The sequence below is a fragment of the Marmota flaviventris genome, chromosome 1, assembly GCF_047511675.1.
Source record: "Marmota flaviventris isolate mMarFla1 chromosome 1, mMarFla1.hap1, whole genome shotgun sequence".
NCBI lineage: Eukaryota > Metazoa > Chordata > Mammalia > Rodentia > Sciuridae > Marmota > Marmota flaviventris.
In genome coordinates, this window is record NC_092498.1 from 82,979,763 (window position 1) to 82,997,498 (window position 17,736).

General features: G+C 35.6%; 1 protein-coding gene across 2 annotated transcripts in view; it reads left to right on the forward strand.

The window, feature by feature from the left end:
- Ccdc126 (coiled-coil domain containing 126) overlaps positions 1–17,736 on the forward strand; it is a 64,429-nt gene that overhangs the window by 9,479 nt on the left and 37,214 nt on the right. Inside the window, exons 2-3 of one of the 2 annotated variants that reach the window (XM_027932685.2) lie at positions 4,821–5,209; positions 14,749–16,722. In XM_027932685.2, coding sequence (XP_027788486.1) covers positions 4,972–5,209; positions 14,749–14,933 — 423 coding nt within the window. In that variant the 5' untranslated portion in view covers positions 4,821–4,971 and the 3' untranslated portion in view covers positions 14,934–16,722. Of the gene's footprint in view, positions 1–4,820; positions 5,210–14,748; positions 16,723–17,736 lie in introns of those variants that run through there. The other variant, XM_071613801.1, reaches the window with a different exon arrangement.

A 17,736-nucleotide genomic window follows, 5' to 3' on the forward strand; every position in this document is an offset into this window, starting at 1 on the left:
TTCCTCTGTCGTCTGCAATTTTGAAAATTGCACAGAAAGAAGGGATTGCATCTTCCCCTTTCTTTATTTTTCTTTCCTGAAGATTGAAGCTAAGACTTATTTTCCTTTTTAATCACTAATGTAAAAGTACACTAGTAAATTATGTTCAGTCACTAAAGACTTTAAACTTCTTGCCTCCTCCTCTCCTACTGTGTGAAACCATAGACATAGTTCTCAGAGAACAGAACAGTGTATTCATATTGATTCTGGGAATTAAAGTAGTACCAATGGCAATTACTCTCTTTTCTTTACTTGCATGCTTGCCTCATTCACCTTGAAAGTAATAATTTGATGGGCTGGGGATGTGGCTCAAGCGGTAGCGCGCTCGCCTGGCATGCGTGCGGCCCAGGTTCGATCCTCAGCACCACATACCAACAAAGATGTTGTGTCCGCCGAAAACTAAAAAAAATAAATATTAAAAAAATTCGCTCTCACTCTCTCTCTCACTCTCTCTCTCTCTCTCACTCTTTTTAAAAAAAAAAAAAATTAGAAAGTAATAATTTGGGTTCCAGAAAAGATCACCTCTTTTCTTTTCTTTTTTTTTTTTTTTTTGAGAGAGAGAGAGAGACAGACAGACAGAGACAGAATTTTTTAATATTTATTTTTTAGTTTTCCGGTGGACACAACATCTTTGTTTGTATGTGGTGCTGAGGATCGAACCCGGGCTGCACGCATGCCAGGCGAGCACGCTACCGCTTGAGCCACATCCCCAGCCCCAAGATCACCTCTTTTCTGTCTCACCACTTTAAAAGGTTGTTGTGGGTAGGTCTAAGTAACAGGATTCCTGTGTCACACTGTTGAACTGAATTATAGATTTGAATTTAGACACCCTTTCTGCAGCTGTCATTGTTGCTTTATAAGAAGTTTGAGTTTTGGACAGTGGTTCTGTAACTTTGCTGCATAAAGACTCCAGTGTTCTTTAAAAAACTCTGATGCCTGGCTCCCATCTCCAGGCAGATTAATTTAGTTGGTACTGGGTGAGACTTGGCACTAGGATTTAAAACACACACACACACACACACACAAACAAAAAAACACAACTCTAGGTGATTTTAATGTGAAGCATTCCCTTGGAAGAGACCAAAGACAGAAATGTATCCTTTTAGAAATCTTACTCACCTCTGTTAGTTTTGTTTGGAATTTCTTATGAAAATGAACCCTTAGATAAAATAGTTTTCAGGCAGCCTTGGGTTGCTTTAGGGAATGCATGGGGTCCTTTGAGCTGCTTAGCTCTTTCTCAGGTATAAACTGGCTCCCAGCCACCTTTTTATATTTAGCCCCATTTTTGTGGTGGGGATAGAACCCACGACTCCCATAAGATAAGCAAGGCTCTACCCCTGAGCTACAGCCCCAGCTCTCAGGCCATCTTTTCACTTGGAGACAGCTCCATGATATTCTGTCTTCCTTGGTAGTCTTTTTGGAATTCCCTAATGTGAGTGAGATTAAGTGCTCCCAACTTCTCAGATCTTTGCTAATCCCAAAGACAAAACCTTTTTATGTTTAATATTTTACTTTTCACTGTAAAAATATATAATAAACATTAACAAGTTTCAAAACATTAAATTCCTTACCATGATAGTCCCTGTAAAAATTCCTGACTTTCCCTGAGATGAGCATCTGCACTGCTTTCATTTTGTTCAGGGCAGTGCTGAGCATTCACAGTCCATACAGAGTCCAGGCTGCTAAAGCCTTTCAATCATGAAAGCCTCATTTCTGAGTGTGATTCTACAGTGATATAGAGCAATAAGGATCTCAGATCTAAGTATGCAACTGAGATCTTTGGCCCCTTCTATTGAGAATCAGTAAGTTTAAACTAGTTCCCAGAGACTTGTTCCTTGGGACTTATTCTTTTGGGGTCATAAGTTCATCAGCTGTTCCTCTGTCCTGTCTAGTACCTATGTTTGTTGTTGGTTCTACTATTTACTCTTTAAGACAGTGCACAGTGGTTAGAAGCTTTGACATTCTTAAGTTTGTTCCTTCTTGGAAAGTTTTACCTATTATAGATGAGGCTCCCTGGGTTTGACTATCCTTTTCCCTACTCCATCTCCAAACTTGGCCTACCAAATCTCCTTTTATCTTCCCAATGCTATTGTAGTCTTGGTATTTTCTACTTTAATGAGTCTTTGGAAAACCTATGAGTTCTAATGGGGCTAGACTTTCTATAAAGGAATAAGAACAGACTTTGAATGGATATATAGATTCTAAACTTTTGGACCTTTAGTTCTTACCAAGTTAAGGCAACTAAAGTCAGTTATCCCCGACAAAAATCTTAGGCAGGTTAATCTCTGTAAGCCTTAATTTGATCATCTTTAAGGGGAGAATAATAATACATACTTCAAGATATATAGGAGGAATATATTGAAGGAAGAATAATGTTAATATGTAAAACATTTATTTAATTTGGCGAATAAAGCAAAGTTTAATAATCCAATGTTGATTTAATAGTATTATTTTTTATAAGATATAAAGGAATTTATTCTGTGCATGGTAGCTAAAGAAATAAGTAGAAGAAACTTTGAAAAGGACTTAATTCCTAATTTTTAATGTAGTTTTTATTTGACTACAGCAATTATTATTATACTAATGGTATATCATGTTGTAATGAGGTTTGGCAGGATAGTATACTTCAACAAAAAACAGATAGCTGTTGTTCAAACCTTGGAGCCCCAGAGTTTAGTAAAGATATATCAGAGATTGTGGGGTGGCCTGATGGACTGAGTGGGAGTTTTCTGAGCAGGACAGGTGAATCAGCAGGGCAGAGAATTCCCATCTTATACATGCTTTATCACACATCTAATAGTGAAGTTCTTATTGTTTTTAGGCTGGGAATTGGGTTACTCTACCACTAAGCCACATCCCTAGCCCTTTGAAAAATTTTTTTTTTTAATTTTTATTTATTTTTTTTATTTTGAGACAGGGTCTTGCTAAGTTGCCAGGTAACTCTGAGTTACCTAGGTTGGCCTCTAATTTGTAATCTTCCTGCCTTATAAATTCAAATTGATGGGATTATAGTGTACCACTGTGCCCAGCTGAGAAGTTTTGACTGTGTGTATGTGTGTGTGTGTGTGTGTGTGTGTGTGTGTATATATATATATATAAAACGTGACAAATATATATATGTATTTTGATATTTTGTATAGATTTTAAAATACCTTATTTTTAAAAAGTTTGAAATCATGTGCTCTAGGAACAAATTTCCAGAGTAGAACTATAGTATCCCTGATCTCCAGTCTATGTGCTGCTCAGTAAATATTTTTTGAGTAAAAGTGATGGAATGCTCTGTAAAGTTACCTTTATAATGCATAGTGTTCATTTTTAGTCTTATCCTCAAACTAGGTTTTATTCAATTATGTGATCATTCCCTAGTAAGCAGATTAAAATTGGGATGTTTTGTTACAGGAAGTTAAAAAGTTCTTAAAGATTATTTTTAGTAAGCTGTGAAATATCCTTGTGAAATGCACTCCAGCCATTTGGTGTAATCAAATCTTTTCTTCACTGGACACTTTGGTGATACATATATGTCATTATTCTCCAGGTCTTTCTAGATTTAATGATGGTTACAATCTTTCTCTTAAAAAAAAAAAAAAAAAAAGTTGAAGTATAGTACATGGCATGTAGATCAGTGCCTAGCACTTGCCTGGGCTCAATTTCTAGCAACACACACACATACACACAGACACAGTTGATATATAATATTCTAATTTTTTTCCTTAAATTATACAAATACATACACAAATGAATACCTTTGTCATTTAAATTGTGGAATTGTAAGGGCGAGGCAGGAGTATCTCAAGTTCAAGGCCAGGCTTGGAAATTAGCAAAACCCTTAAAAAGGACTGTGGATGTAGCTTGGTGGTAGAGTGCTTACCTAGTATGTGCAAGGCCCTGGGTTCAATCTCCAGTACTGCACCATAAATAAAATAAAATAAATTGTAAGCCAGGAAATATGGGAAAATATTCTAACTTGTTTTAGCATTTGCCACACGTTTTTTTTTTTTGGGGGGGGGGGAGGGTACTGGGGGTTGAACTCAGGGGCACTCAACCACTAAGCCACATCCTCAGCCCTATTTTGTATTTTATTTAGAGACAGGGTCACACTGAGTTGTTTAGCGCCTTGCTTTTGCTGAGGCTGGCTTTGAACTCGTGATTCTCCTTCCTCAGACTCCCTCAGCTGGGATTATATCCTGGCCTGTCATACTTTTATAAGATATAAACTAAGAAATCATAACTTATTTTTCATCTTAGGTTGGATACTTCCTAGGGTTATCTTCTTCCCATTAGTTATATCTGCTAGTGACATTTTTAAATGTTAGCACACTTACGGAAATTCTTGTTAGACAGGCATTTTGATTTTAAATTTCTTTTATCTTATTTCTAATTTTTATTTGGCATTTACTTGTTTTTTTTTTTAATTTATTACTTTTAAAAATAACGAGAAATAGCCTTTAGGTATTAGTTTGGTGATATATTTTTGAACAGATTTAGATCTCTTATAAGTCTTATTGTATGTCCTTGGTTTTAGTTAGAAATGAGAAGAAACCAAAGATTTTTGTAACCATGGTTGCATTTTTTCAGATATTTTCAATGAATTGACATTTATTTTTATTTAAATTTTGATAAGATATAAAATGAAACTGATGAAAGACCTCAAATCTTACTTAGTAGAGAGAAAGTTGTCAAGGAAAAAGATATTCTTCCAAATCAAAACTAGAGCATCTCTTTATCATTGTTTATTTTGTTGCTGATATAGACTAAAACTAATTGTCTTTTTTTCTTCTCAGTTTTACAGAGTTAATATAAGAGTGGAGGCAACTTTGCTGAAGATGAAGATTATACCATATTAGAAGAGTTTTTTTCTTTCAAAAGTCTTGATTGTTCGGAGGCTTATCTCCAGTTACTGCTTTTAAATCAAGTCTGTTTGCTTCATCAGAAATGTTTTTTACAATCTCAAGAAAAAATATGTCTCAGAAATTGAGTTTACTGTTGCTTGTATTTGGACTCATTTGGGGATTGATGTTATTGCATTATACTTTTCAACAACCAAGACATCAAAGCAGCGTCAAGTTACGTGAACAAATACTAGATTTAAGCAAAAGATACGTTAAAGCTCTAGCAGAGGAAAATAAGAACACAGTGGATGTTGAGAATGGTGCTTCTATGGCAGGATATGGTAAGATAACCACAGAATATTTCTGGTTTTCTCCTCTTTAGTCTATCCCCATTTAAAGATAGTCATGGAAATAGAACTTATTATTTCATGTATAAGTCTTAAAAATATATATCTTCATTTATTTATTTGTTTATTTTTATGTGGTGCTGAGGATCGAACCCAGTGCCTCGCATGATAGGCAAGCACTCTACTGCTGAGCCCCAGCGCCTGTCCCCATGTATAAATCCTTACAAAGTAACTGTTTCTTGACTGTTTATTAAAATTGTTTTCAGATGTACTGAAAAGTAGAGATATATTCATCACCCAGATTTGATAATTATTAACAGTTTGCAACATTTGTTTTGAAAAATATTAAAAGTAATTATAGGGCTGGGGCCATAGCTCAGTAGTTGAACAGTTGCCTCGCATGTGTGAGGGTCTGGGTTCAGTCCTTAGCACCACATAAAAATAAACAAAAATATACAAAAAATACATTATAGAAATTGTGACATTTCACCACTAGGTTTGTACCTCTTTAAAAATATACATGTGTAAAAATGTTTGTTTGTATATGTAAATGTATATATTATTTATTTTGAGACAGGGATTCATCAGGTTGTACAGGTTGGCCCAGAACTTGTGATACTGCTAGCTCAGGATCCCGAGTAACTGGGATTATAGGTGTGTGCCACCCCCAGGTTTTATTTATGTGTGTGTGACATACACACACATATATATATATATATATGTGTATGTATGTATGTATTTTTAAAGTCACCTATTTAAATTATTTTGAATGTCCCAATTTTTATATAAATCATCAGTTGTGTAGAGTTTAAAGTTTATTTATCCCTAAGACACAGGATTTACATTGTTTATTGCCTGGGTTTGTTGTTTATTATCCTGGATTTCTGCTATATTTAAAGCTCCTTTTGCATGCCATATTCTCTTTCTGTGGGGTCAGGGGTGCTAACTCAGAAGAAAGAGAAGAATATAGAGCAAACAGAATGGTTCTGATACACTATGTATGTACATGAGTTTGTGGACAATTTCAGTATTTAATTATAAGTTACACTGGCATGTATTTCAAGAATCAAAATGTGAAAAAAAAAAAAGAATCAAAATGTGTTGATTCTTATAATGAAAAGGGCAGTTTTTCCCATTCTCAGCAGTCCTCAGATTTCCTCTTCCTTGGAGCCACCCATTAAATTTTTTTTCATTTATTTGGGGACTATCTCTATATCCAAATAACATGATGTATGAACCACTTCTTGATTTTTTTTAGTTATAGGCATTGTTTGTTAACTTTCTACCATGTAGGGTGAAGATTTAGCTTTCTTTTTAATCCCAAAATATATTCTACCCATCCCAAGGTTGCCTTCCCTGACACATGTCTTTTTCCTCCTGATATTTTACCTTCATAATTTTGGTTAGAATAATACTCACTGTTTGCACTGTGACTATTAGTGATATTCATTACTGAGCCATGTGGTACATTATCATATGTTTCCTTTCATGTAAAACTTAATTTTCTTCCTAGAAGTAATAATTACAGGTTTTTGTTTCTTTGCCTATTTTTATATTCCATCTCCCCAGAGTTACTTAAATCTTTTCCTGATGTATTCAGACACATTAGTATTCCATTACTTCCTTTATTTTGAAGGAATCTTTCCTGGCCAGGTATGGTGATACATACCTGCAGTCCCAAGTACTCAGGAGGCAGACACAGCAGGATTGCAGATTTGAGGCCAGTTTGGTAACTGAGAACCCTGTCTCAGAATAAAAAAAAGGGTTGGGGATATAACTCAGTGGCATTATAGCCCCTAATTCAATCTCTAGTACTGCCAAAACAAAAGAAGTCTTTCCTGGAGTTTTCTGATCAGCTCAGTTCTGGTCTGAACTGCTTGTTCTCTAGGCTTGAAGCATGAATTGTTCTAAGATCTCACTCGGTCATCATTCTGTATATTCTCTTTACTCCTCTCTTAATGTTGTATCCCCTATTTTCTAGAATTCTATAGCGTCTTCCTGATTTTAGGTTATCCCCTTTCTTGAGAAAGGTATAAGGGAGATAAAGTTTTGAGTTCCTTGTATATCTGGAAAGGTCTTTCCCCCCCTGCAAACCTTCATGCTTAATTGAAAATTTGGCTTGGTAAAGAATACTAGGCTGAAAATTATTTTCCTTAAGATTATAAAGACTATTCTGTTTTGTGTTTTTCCATCCCATCTTCCATTTTTAAGAATTGAATCCTGTTCTTATTCTTCAGCCTTTATATATAACTTATTTTTTGAAGCTTACATTTTTAAAAATTATTTTTAATTGTAGATGGATGCAATACCTTTATTTTGTTTATTTTTATGTGGTGCTGAGGATTGAACCCAGTGCTTCACATGTGCTAGGGAAGCACTCTACCAATGAGCTACAACAACAGCCCTGTAGCTTACTTTTTTGAAAGTAAGGTTTTTGTTGCATACTGTTCTGAACTTTCTCAATTATCTGTCTGGATTGGGTATCTTTGTATATATCTTGGGAACTCAGTTTATATTTTAAAATCTGCAACTTATGTCATTTAATTCCAAGATATTTCTTAAATTATTTATTTGATTTTAAAAAAATTTTATTCTAAAATTCTGTTATTTAGCATTTGGGCTCCCTGAACTTGTCCTCTAATTTTCCATTTTTATTTTTGGTGCTGTACTTGGAATTTAACCCAGGGATGCTCTAGAACTGAGCTCTATCATCCAAGCCCCTTTTAATTTCTATTTTACTTTATTTTATTTTTTTTTGAGGGTGACTAGGATTGAACCCAGGGTCTTACACATGCTAGATAAATGTTCTGCCATTGAGTTACATCCCCAGCACATTTATTCTTTTTCTTCTATTTATCCGTTTGCTTTATTTATTTTTTATGTGTTTTTTTTTTTTTTTCCGCACCTGAGATTGAACCCAGGGGTGTTTAGCCACTGGTGGCATCCCCATCCCTTTTTTATATTTTATTTAGAGACAGGGTCTTTCGAGTTGCTGAGGTTGGCTTTGAATTGGTGATCCTCCTGCCTCAGCCTCCCAAGCTGCTGGGATTACAGATATGCATGACTGCGCCAGCCCTTTTGCTTTATTTTTGAGAGATTTATTTTCTAGCTCTTCATGGAGCTTTATTTTCAATTTCTAAGAGCTCTTTTTTTTTTTTTTTCCCTCTCTGAGATTATTAGTGGCAGCTTTTTTGGAGTGCTTTTGTGTTTCTTCCAAATGTCTGATGTTCCCTTTTGCCAGTAATTAATCCCTTAAGTCCCAAGTTTTCAATTCTGTTAGTATTTCAGCAAAATTGACACAGGTACATTAACATAGGTTATAAGTCATAATCTAGAGTTTATATTTTATGTTAATGTTATATTATAGTTTTTAATAATAAAATTATATGGTTGTGTAGTGTTTACATATTTACTTTTTGAGGTTTAAAAAAATTTTTTATTTGTTATAATTAGTTATACCATAGTATATATTTATTTAGTAAGGTTTTGCGGGTTTTTTTTTTTTTTGTGTGTGTGTGTGTGTGTGTGTTGCTGGGAATTGAACCTAGGGCTTCCTGCATGCTAGGCAAGCATTCTACCACTGAGCTACATCCCCAGCCCTATTTAAATTTTTATAGGTGTTCCATTTCTGGGACAATGGGACAAAATTGATTAAGAATGGGATATTAAAAAGTTGATGGAAATACTGAATTGTTGGGTGGTATTCACTTTAAGATAATCTAGAGGGAATATTTCTTTAGTTATAGCTTTAATATTTAAATGACTTCTGATACCAACTACCTGGAGTTAGCCAAATTTCACAGGTTAAGGGCACAGTCCTCCATATAACTGCCCTCACTTTAGAAATGAGCCACAAGGCTGAATATCCCCAAGTCACCCTTACTCCTGACCGTCTCACTACAAATTCAGGCTTTACCTTTCCCTCATGTTTGATAGTTTGATAGAACCACTCACAGAACTCAGTTACTGTGCTGCTTATAACAGTGGTATTATGCAAAAGGATACAAACCAAACCAGCCAAAGGGAAATACACATGGGACAAGGTTTGGGAGGACTCCAGATACAGTTTCTATTGACTTATCTTCATGGAGTCAGTACACATAACCCACCTGGCACATCAAGGCATATTAGGGTGTAATAACATGCATACTATTATTCAAATGTGGTGGCACACATCTGTAATCCCAGGCCCCTGAAAAAATGAGGCAGGAGGATTGCAAGTTCTAGGCCAGTCTTGGCAACTTAAGTGAGACCCTGTCTCAAAAAATAGAGGGCTGGGATATAGTTCACTGGTGGAGTGTTCCTGTGTCAGTCTCCATCCTGGGAAAATTGCAGAATATTACCGACTAGGGAAGCTTGCTCAAACTTCCAGGTGCAGGGTTTTTATTGGGGTTTTGTTGTATAGGTATGATTGATTGAATCATTGGTCACGTGGATGAATTCAGTCTCTAACATTTCTTCGTTCCTGGAGGTCATCTGAAATCCTCAATCCTTTAATCACATCCTTGATTTTTCTTGGATGGTCAGCCACCATCCTGAGTTATCTTATTAGATAATTATTATCTTATTTGTAGATATTAATACAGAAGATCTAGGGGCCTATTTTGAGTCATCTCCTCAATGTAAACTAACAGAATGTGTCTCAGGGGCCTACCTTGACTAACAAAGACGTTCATCAATTAGGAAATTGCAAGTACTTGGTGGCTACCTCCCAGGAACCAGAGACAAAGACAAACTAAATTCTTTATTATATGATACTGTAGTCTACCCTTTTCCATGGTTTCACTCTATATAGTTTTAGTTACATGTGGACACAGTTCAAAAATATTAAATGGAAAATTTCAGAAATACATCTTAAGTTTTAAGTTGCATTTATCATTCTGAGTAGCATGATGAAATCTCATGCCATCCCATTCCATTCCTCCCAGGATGTGAATCATCCTTTTGTCCAGTGTATCTACTTTGTGTACACTACCTTCCTGTTAGTGTAGCCATCTTGGTTATCAGTTCAACTGTTGCATTAACACTGTGCTGCTTCTGTTCAATTCATCTTTATCCTACTTTTTGTGGGTTTTTTGCTGTGTGAATGTGCCATGCTGGGGATGAAACCCAGGACCTGTGTTTGCTAGGCAAGTGCTCTGCCACTGAGCTACATTCCCAGACCATTATTGGCCTCCTTATTCTTTTTTATTAATGACTTCAAAATACAAGATTAGTGAGGCTGGCAATTCACATTTGCCAAAGAGAAGCCATAAACTGCTTCCTTTTAGTGAAAAGGTGAAAGATACAGATTTAGGAAAAAAAATGGTATGCTGAGATTGCTAAGATATATGGTAAGTTATTGTCATTAAACTTTTGCTGTGCTTAATTTATAAATTAAACTTTATTGTATGTATAGGAAAATACATCATATATCTAGTGTTCAGTAGTATCTGTGGTTTTTCAGGTATCCACTGGGGATTTTGGAATATATTCCCTGAGAATAAAGGGGGGCTATGTAAATTTTTTTAAATTTGGGATTATATCTAATATCAGTATATTTTAGTCCTTCCTGTTCAGCTAATCAGAAATCCTAGAAAAGTACTGTCATCTCTTGTTGGGGAATGTAGGCTTATAAGTGCTCTGGGATCTGAGTAGAGAAAAAAAGGCAGAATGAAGAAGGCTGGTTCAGCACTCACTATGTAGCTGTCCATTTACTCCCCCAGTTTTCACTTGGCACCCAGTGAAACTCAACTGCCTCACCCAATGTGAAAATACATCTCAGATCTTCTTCACTGGGGGAGGTTTTGGATAATGTAGAAAATTTAGGAAAATCAAATTGCTACATAAACAGATTTTCACACAGTCCTTTTTTAAGTTCTTTCTTTATCCTGTTTTCTGTAATACATGGCATAAAATTCCTGGGCATTTTGGGGATGGGATTCTGTGGGGAAAATTGGATTGCTTCTTGGCTTTTCCTACTTCTTGTTTAAAATTCATCCATTTTAGGTAAGCAATTTAGTATGTGAATGAGGTATTGGGAATTAGCATAGGTTAAATGCCTGTATTTGGTGTATCATCTTTACCTGGAAATGTACTGGACATTCTCTATATTTTCTTCTTTCCTTTATGATGATTTTCTTGATGTTATGAGTGTTGGTTTTGTATATGCTTTTGAGAATCAAATTTAAGGCTGGGGTGTGGCTCATTGGTAAAGCGCTTGCCTAGCATTTGTGAGGTTCTGGGTTCAATCCTCAGTACCACAGGCAAAGAAAGAAAGGAAGGAAGGAGGGAAGGAAGAAGGAAATGAAGGAATGTAGGTAAGTCTCGTGTCCATCTATAACTAAAAATATATTTTAAAAAATCAAATTTAGGTGATTAGAGATGAAGATGGGTATAAACTGAGATGGAGGTCCTTGTCTCTCTCTCTCTCTCTCTCTCTCTCTCTCTCTCTCTCTCTCTGTCACACACACACACACACACACATATATATATATATATATACACACACACACACACACACACACAGACATTATATTGTTTTGCATTCTGTTTAGTTCAAGGATATGGTTAGAAACAATGAAGAAGCAGATTCTTACAGGAGAAATATTTGAAAGACAATTCCTTCTAGTTGAGCACAATAATAGTGATATTTTAAAAACCAGCCATCTGTAGCTGGGTGAGGTAGAAAAAGCCAGTAATCCCAGTGACTCAGGAGGCTGAGGAGGAGGATAGCAAGTTCAAGGACAGCCTTAGCAACTTAGTGAGACTCTCAGCAATTTATTGAGACCTTGTCTCAAAAATTGGGTTCAATCCTCAGAATCACACACACACAAAAAAGCAAAAACAAAACCAAATCTTCCTCCCACAAACCAACTATCTATGCTGTGCAATCCAGCCATGTATAATGGCTAGATACCTTTATGGAGAAAAAAAATAAATTACCAAAAAGCAAAGAGAGAGGACCACTGTTCGGATTTTTTTTTTTGTTTTATTGAGTGCTAAAAATTTTCTCATCCCCTTCTACTATTATATACCACTACTCTCCTGCTCCTTTTTGATATCTATTATTTATTCATTTTTAAAAATTTATGGTAAAATACTTAAAGCATTTGTCATTTAATTTGTGTGTGTGTGTGTGTGTGTGTGTGTGTATACACGTGTATGTATATGGTTCTAGGGATTGAACCCAGAATGCTCTACCACTAAACTGTATTCCCAGCCCTTATTATTTTTAATTTTGAGACAGGGTCTCACTAAGTTGCTGAGGATGACCTTGAACTAGTGATCCTCCTCCCTCAGCCTCCTGAGCACTTGGGATTATAGGTATGCAACACTGAGCCTGGTGACACTGAACCATTTTTAAGTTCATTGGTATTAATTATATTCACAATGTTGTGCAGCCATCACGATGCTTTTCTAAAACTTGCACTACTCCAAACAAGGAACTCTAATTACTATTAAGCAATAATTTTTTTTTTTTTTTTTTTTTTGGCATCCCTGGATGGGCCCAAACAGTAATAAGTTTTTATCCCTTCCCTTCCTCTGGCCCTTGATAATCTGTATTTTCTGACTCTCTGGAATTGCCTGTTTTGAATATACCATATAAGTGGAATCATAAAATATTTGACCTTTTGTGTCTGGCTAATTTCACTTTGCATAACATCTCCAAGGTTTATTTATGTTGTAACATAGATCAGAACATCATTTCTTTTATGACTGAATAATATTTTTTTATGTTTATTTTTGCACCAGGGATTGCATTCAGGGGCACTCAATCACTGAGCCACATCCCCAGCCTTATTTTGATTTTTATTTAGAGATAGGGTCTCACTGAGTTGCTTGGCACCTCATTTTTGCTGAGGCTGGTTTTAAATTGGCAATCCTCATGCCTTAGCCTCCCTAGCCACAGGGATTACAGGTGTGTGCCATTGTTCTGGTTTATTTACCACATTTTGTTAATCCATTCATCTGTGGTTAGACCTTGAGTTGTTTCCACCTTTTGGCTCTGGTGAATAAAGCTGCAATGAACATTGGTATACAACATTTCTTTTGAGTCCTTGCTTTCAATTTATGGGGATTTCTACCTAGGAGTGGAATTCCTGGGTCATGTGCTAATTTTATGTTTTTAACTTTTCGAGTAACTGATAAACTGTACCCACAGTTTATATTCCCACTAATAATATGTGAGAGTTACAATTTCCCTGCATCCTCCCTCTTCATTGATGAGATCCATCCTAGTAGAAGTGGTATCTCATTGTGGTTTTGATTTGCATTTTCCTAATAGGTGTTGGGTGTCTTGTCTTATCTTGTTAACCATCCATATCTTCTTTGGAGAAATGTCTGTTCAGTCTCTTGCTCATTTTTTTTTTCTTGAAAGTATAATTTTACTTCATTTTTTCTCCCAGAGGATAGTTTTTCTTCAGTTCTTGAAGACTCAGCTTCTTACATGGGCTTTGTTGGAGGTTGTGGGGCAATACCTGCATGTCTAAATCTGGATGGGGTGTTCTGTCCTTCTGGGCTTCATGAGATCTATGATTCTTGACCACCTGGCTACAAATGGCACAACTCGGCACTGCTCACGTAGTAATATAGCTTCACGTGCAGTTTGGGAAGCATATAGGCATTGAGGACACTGAAGACATGTCCTGATATCTGCAACATCTGCTATGTTTCAAACTTCTTAATGGCTTTTGTTCTTGGACACAGAATCTAGTGCAGTCCATGCTACTGAATTGTCTATACTTGTCTGTGGCATTTTTTGACACAACCTTGTTCCTTTTGGCTTTTGGTCATCTTGCAAGTGAGAACTCAAGACCTTTGCTCATATATTAAATTGGGTTATCTTTTGTTACAGAATATATTTATATGTTCTGGATAGCAGATCGAGAGAGAAAGAAAATTTTTTAAAATATTTATTTATTTATTTATTTTTGGTTTTCGGCGGACACAACATCTTTGTATGTGGTGCTGAGGATAGAACCGGGGCCGCACACTTGCCAGGCGAGTGCGCTACCGCTTGAGCCACATCCCCAGCCCGTCTTTTTGCTTTCTTGATAATGCCCTCTAATGTCCCAAAGTTTTAGATTTCGATGAAATCTGATTTATAGTTTTTAAGTCTTTATGAAATCTGATTTATCTCTTTTTTTTCATTTGTGGCTTTTTGTTTGTTTGTTTGTTTCAGTACTGGAGATTGAACCCAGGGCCTTAGCATATGCTAGGCAAGCACTCTACTACTGAGCTATATCCCCAGCCTTTGGCTCAAGCGTTTTCTCTCTTTGTAACAGAACTATCTGCAAATATCTGCTCTATTACCCTAGAAAAGTGAGAGATGCCCTCATAGTTACACCTCGGACACTCCTTTTGGAAACTCTGTATGTGATGCTGTGAATTAAGATAATTACGCTTTCTCTAGGAGTGGTATGAATGCATTTTTCAGTATATTTTCTCTCAGATCTCTAATAACTGTTCACCTTTTCTCTTAAACTATAAAAACACAAATATCAAGTACTCTATCAATGTTTAATATGGTTTATTCTGATTTTTCCTCCTAGCGGATCTGAAAAGAACAATTGCCGTCCTTTTGGATGATATTTTGCAACGCTTAGTGAAGCTGGAAAACAAAGTCGACTACATGGTTGTGAATGGCTCTGCCACCAACACAACCAATGGTACTAGTGGGAATTTGGTGCCAGTAACCACAAATAAAAGGATAAACGCATCAGGCAGCATTAGATAGCAGTTGAAGATCACCCTGTGCTGCTATGTCCACCGTGGATTATATCCTATTGCAGAAAAGCTTTTGAATTGCTGGCTAGGACAAAAGAATTCTTTTAAAAAGCTCCATGTGTTTTCAAGGAGTGTGCTGGATTCATGGAACTCTTAATTCTGTATATAAAAATTTAAAATGTTATTAGTTTGCTATCAGGCAAGTCTCTTCAATGCTGTAATATATCCTTAAAGGGAATTTGATAACATGGTTAATGTAGTATTAAGCGGATAGGTGATCTTGTATAAATCTTTTGAGTTTGAGGTGAAGCTGAAACAAAAACACTAAAGACATATTTGTTTCTATAAAATATTTATTTACGTATGTAACTTGTTTTTTTCAGACAAGTGGAGAATATTGTTATTGATTCATTCTGTCACTTGTTCTCAGTAGATGTAACTGTTTGACTAAGGCTATTAGAAAACACGTTTTACTTCCAGGACTATATTTTGTTACTAAGATATGAGCAGAGAAAGGAAGTATAATGTTGAAAATGTTTTGAAATCATGACCCAAAGAATGTCTTCATTTGCACTATCCTTCAAAATAACTGAAGGTTAATTATTGTATATTTTTAAAAATTACATTTGTAAGAGTATAATATTGAAATGGGTAGCAGCCACTGTCCATAAGCTATTCTTAACATTGGGGGCAACTTAATAACAACATTAAAATAGTATTCTTTAATCACATACTTAAAATTTTCTTATATATATTCTAAAGAGTAAGAGATATTTTTATGATGAAATTAAAAGTAACTAAAGTATTCATGATTTTTCACATACATGAGTGTTGCTTTAAAAGTTCAATCCCTTAGCTGGGTGCAGTGTCCCATGACTGCAGTCCCAGTTGCTTAGGAGGCTGAGGCTGGAGGATCAAGAGTACAAGGCTGGCCTGGGCAACATAGTAAGACCCTGTCTAAACAAACAACAAACAAAACAAACAGCATTTGACCCCTTAGTATTTATGTGACCGGGATGCATATTATTTCCACGTTTGGATGAGTTTGCTTTTGTTATGTTAGTGGGGAGGAGGATACTCTTGAGGATTTTAATCAGATATGTATAATGAAGGTGTTTGTGCTACATAACACTGCTTAGAAAATGTTAATATTACTTGATGTTATATAAGAGTATCATGCTTTATGAAACCTTTTTGATTAGGTTTTCATTTAATATAAGACCACTTAAAATAATTAAGAATAGTTAAGATATATTTAAATTATAAAAATTGGCTATCCTTTCAGATATTGAATACAGCACAAGAAATACCAATCTAGGGTAATTTTAGTATAGAAAGAAGTACACCTTTATTTAAATTTCCCTTGTAGCAAATCTAATTGCTATATGGTACCCTATATGTCATAGTATTTATTCTCTAAATACCTGCTGAAGTGCAGCTACCTTCTAGATTGAATTTAGTTTTAGATATTGTATTCATTATTATAATGTGCTACCACAAACAGTAGCAATAATTATAATATTTTTGTTTGAGTATGTGTGAGAAAATATTATTTCATGAAAGATGATTTCCATATTGTCTTTTCTGTACCTTTATGTGAAGAAACTAATTATATACAATTGCCAGGTGAAGTGTGGAATAATTGTTCTCTCTGATGAGATGTGGACATTTTTTTTTGTTTGTTTGTTTTCAGGGATGAAATAAAATATATTATTTGTATTTACAAAGTGTTATACATTTTTAAAGTAGTGGTTATTCACTTAATAAATGGTAAATAAATAAGAGGAATTTTAACATAACTTTGGGTTTTATTTCAATAACACTGGATAACTTTTCAAAAGAGAAAAATTTTAGGTTATCCAATAGTGCCTCTCATTTAATGCTTGGATGGGACACCTAGGAATAAGTCTGGATTGAGATTTAGTGTGGATTCTAAGTTTGTACCCTTACGTTGAAATTTACTGTTGATTTTTTATGAAATTTTTTTATTTGTCTGTGGACCTTTATTTTTTATTTTTTAAATTTATTTGTAGGTGGTGCTGAGAATCGAACCCAGTGCCTCACACATGCTAGGCAAGCACTCCACCACTGCGCCACAAGCCCACCCTTACTGTTGATTTTTTAAGAGTCAATTCTTCATAGTTGGGAGCAGTGGCGCATACCTTGCAATCCCAGTGGCTTCAGAGTCTGAGGAAAGAGGATCTTGAGTTCAGAGCCAGCCTCAGCAATTTAGTGAGGCCCTAAGCAATTCAGAGAGACCCTGTCTCTAAATAAAATATAAAGAAGGGCTGGGGATGTGGCTCCATGCACCTCTGGATTCAATCCTCAGTACCAAAAAAAAAAAAAAAAAAAGGCTTCATAATTATATTTTCAGTTAATTTTAGTTAATTGCACCAAGCCGGTCACTGTAAAAGAAAATAAGAAAAGAGGGGACAGGAATGCTATTTTAGGAAGATGATCAGAGATACCTTCCCTTCCATAGTAACATTTGCGTTAATACATCTGAATTGTATTTGGGAGGGAACTATGAAAATATCTGGGGTGAGTGAGAGTCACAGACAAATATCAAGTTTGAATTTGCTGAGGCAAAACCATGATTGATATGGCCTAGGAAGAAAAAAATCTGCAGAACTGAGCAGGAACAAGAGAGGTGGTTGGCCAAAAAGACTCAGGTAAGAAATGCAGCCTGGGGCAATTTAGAGTTGAGTTTAAAGTTCAGTTGAGAACTCCAGATTTTAAGTGGAAATGGTAAGTCAGTAAGAATGTGGCCATTCGGATATCAAAGTAACTGTTATTGTTCTCTTTTGCAGTGC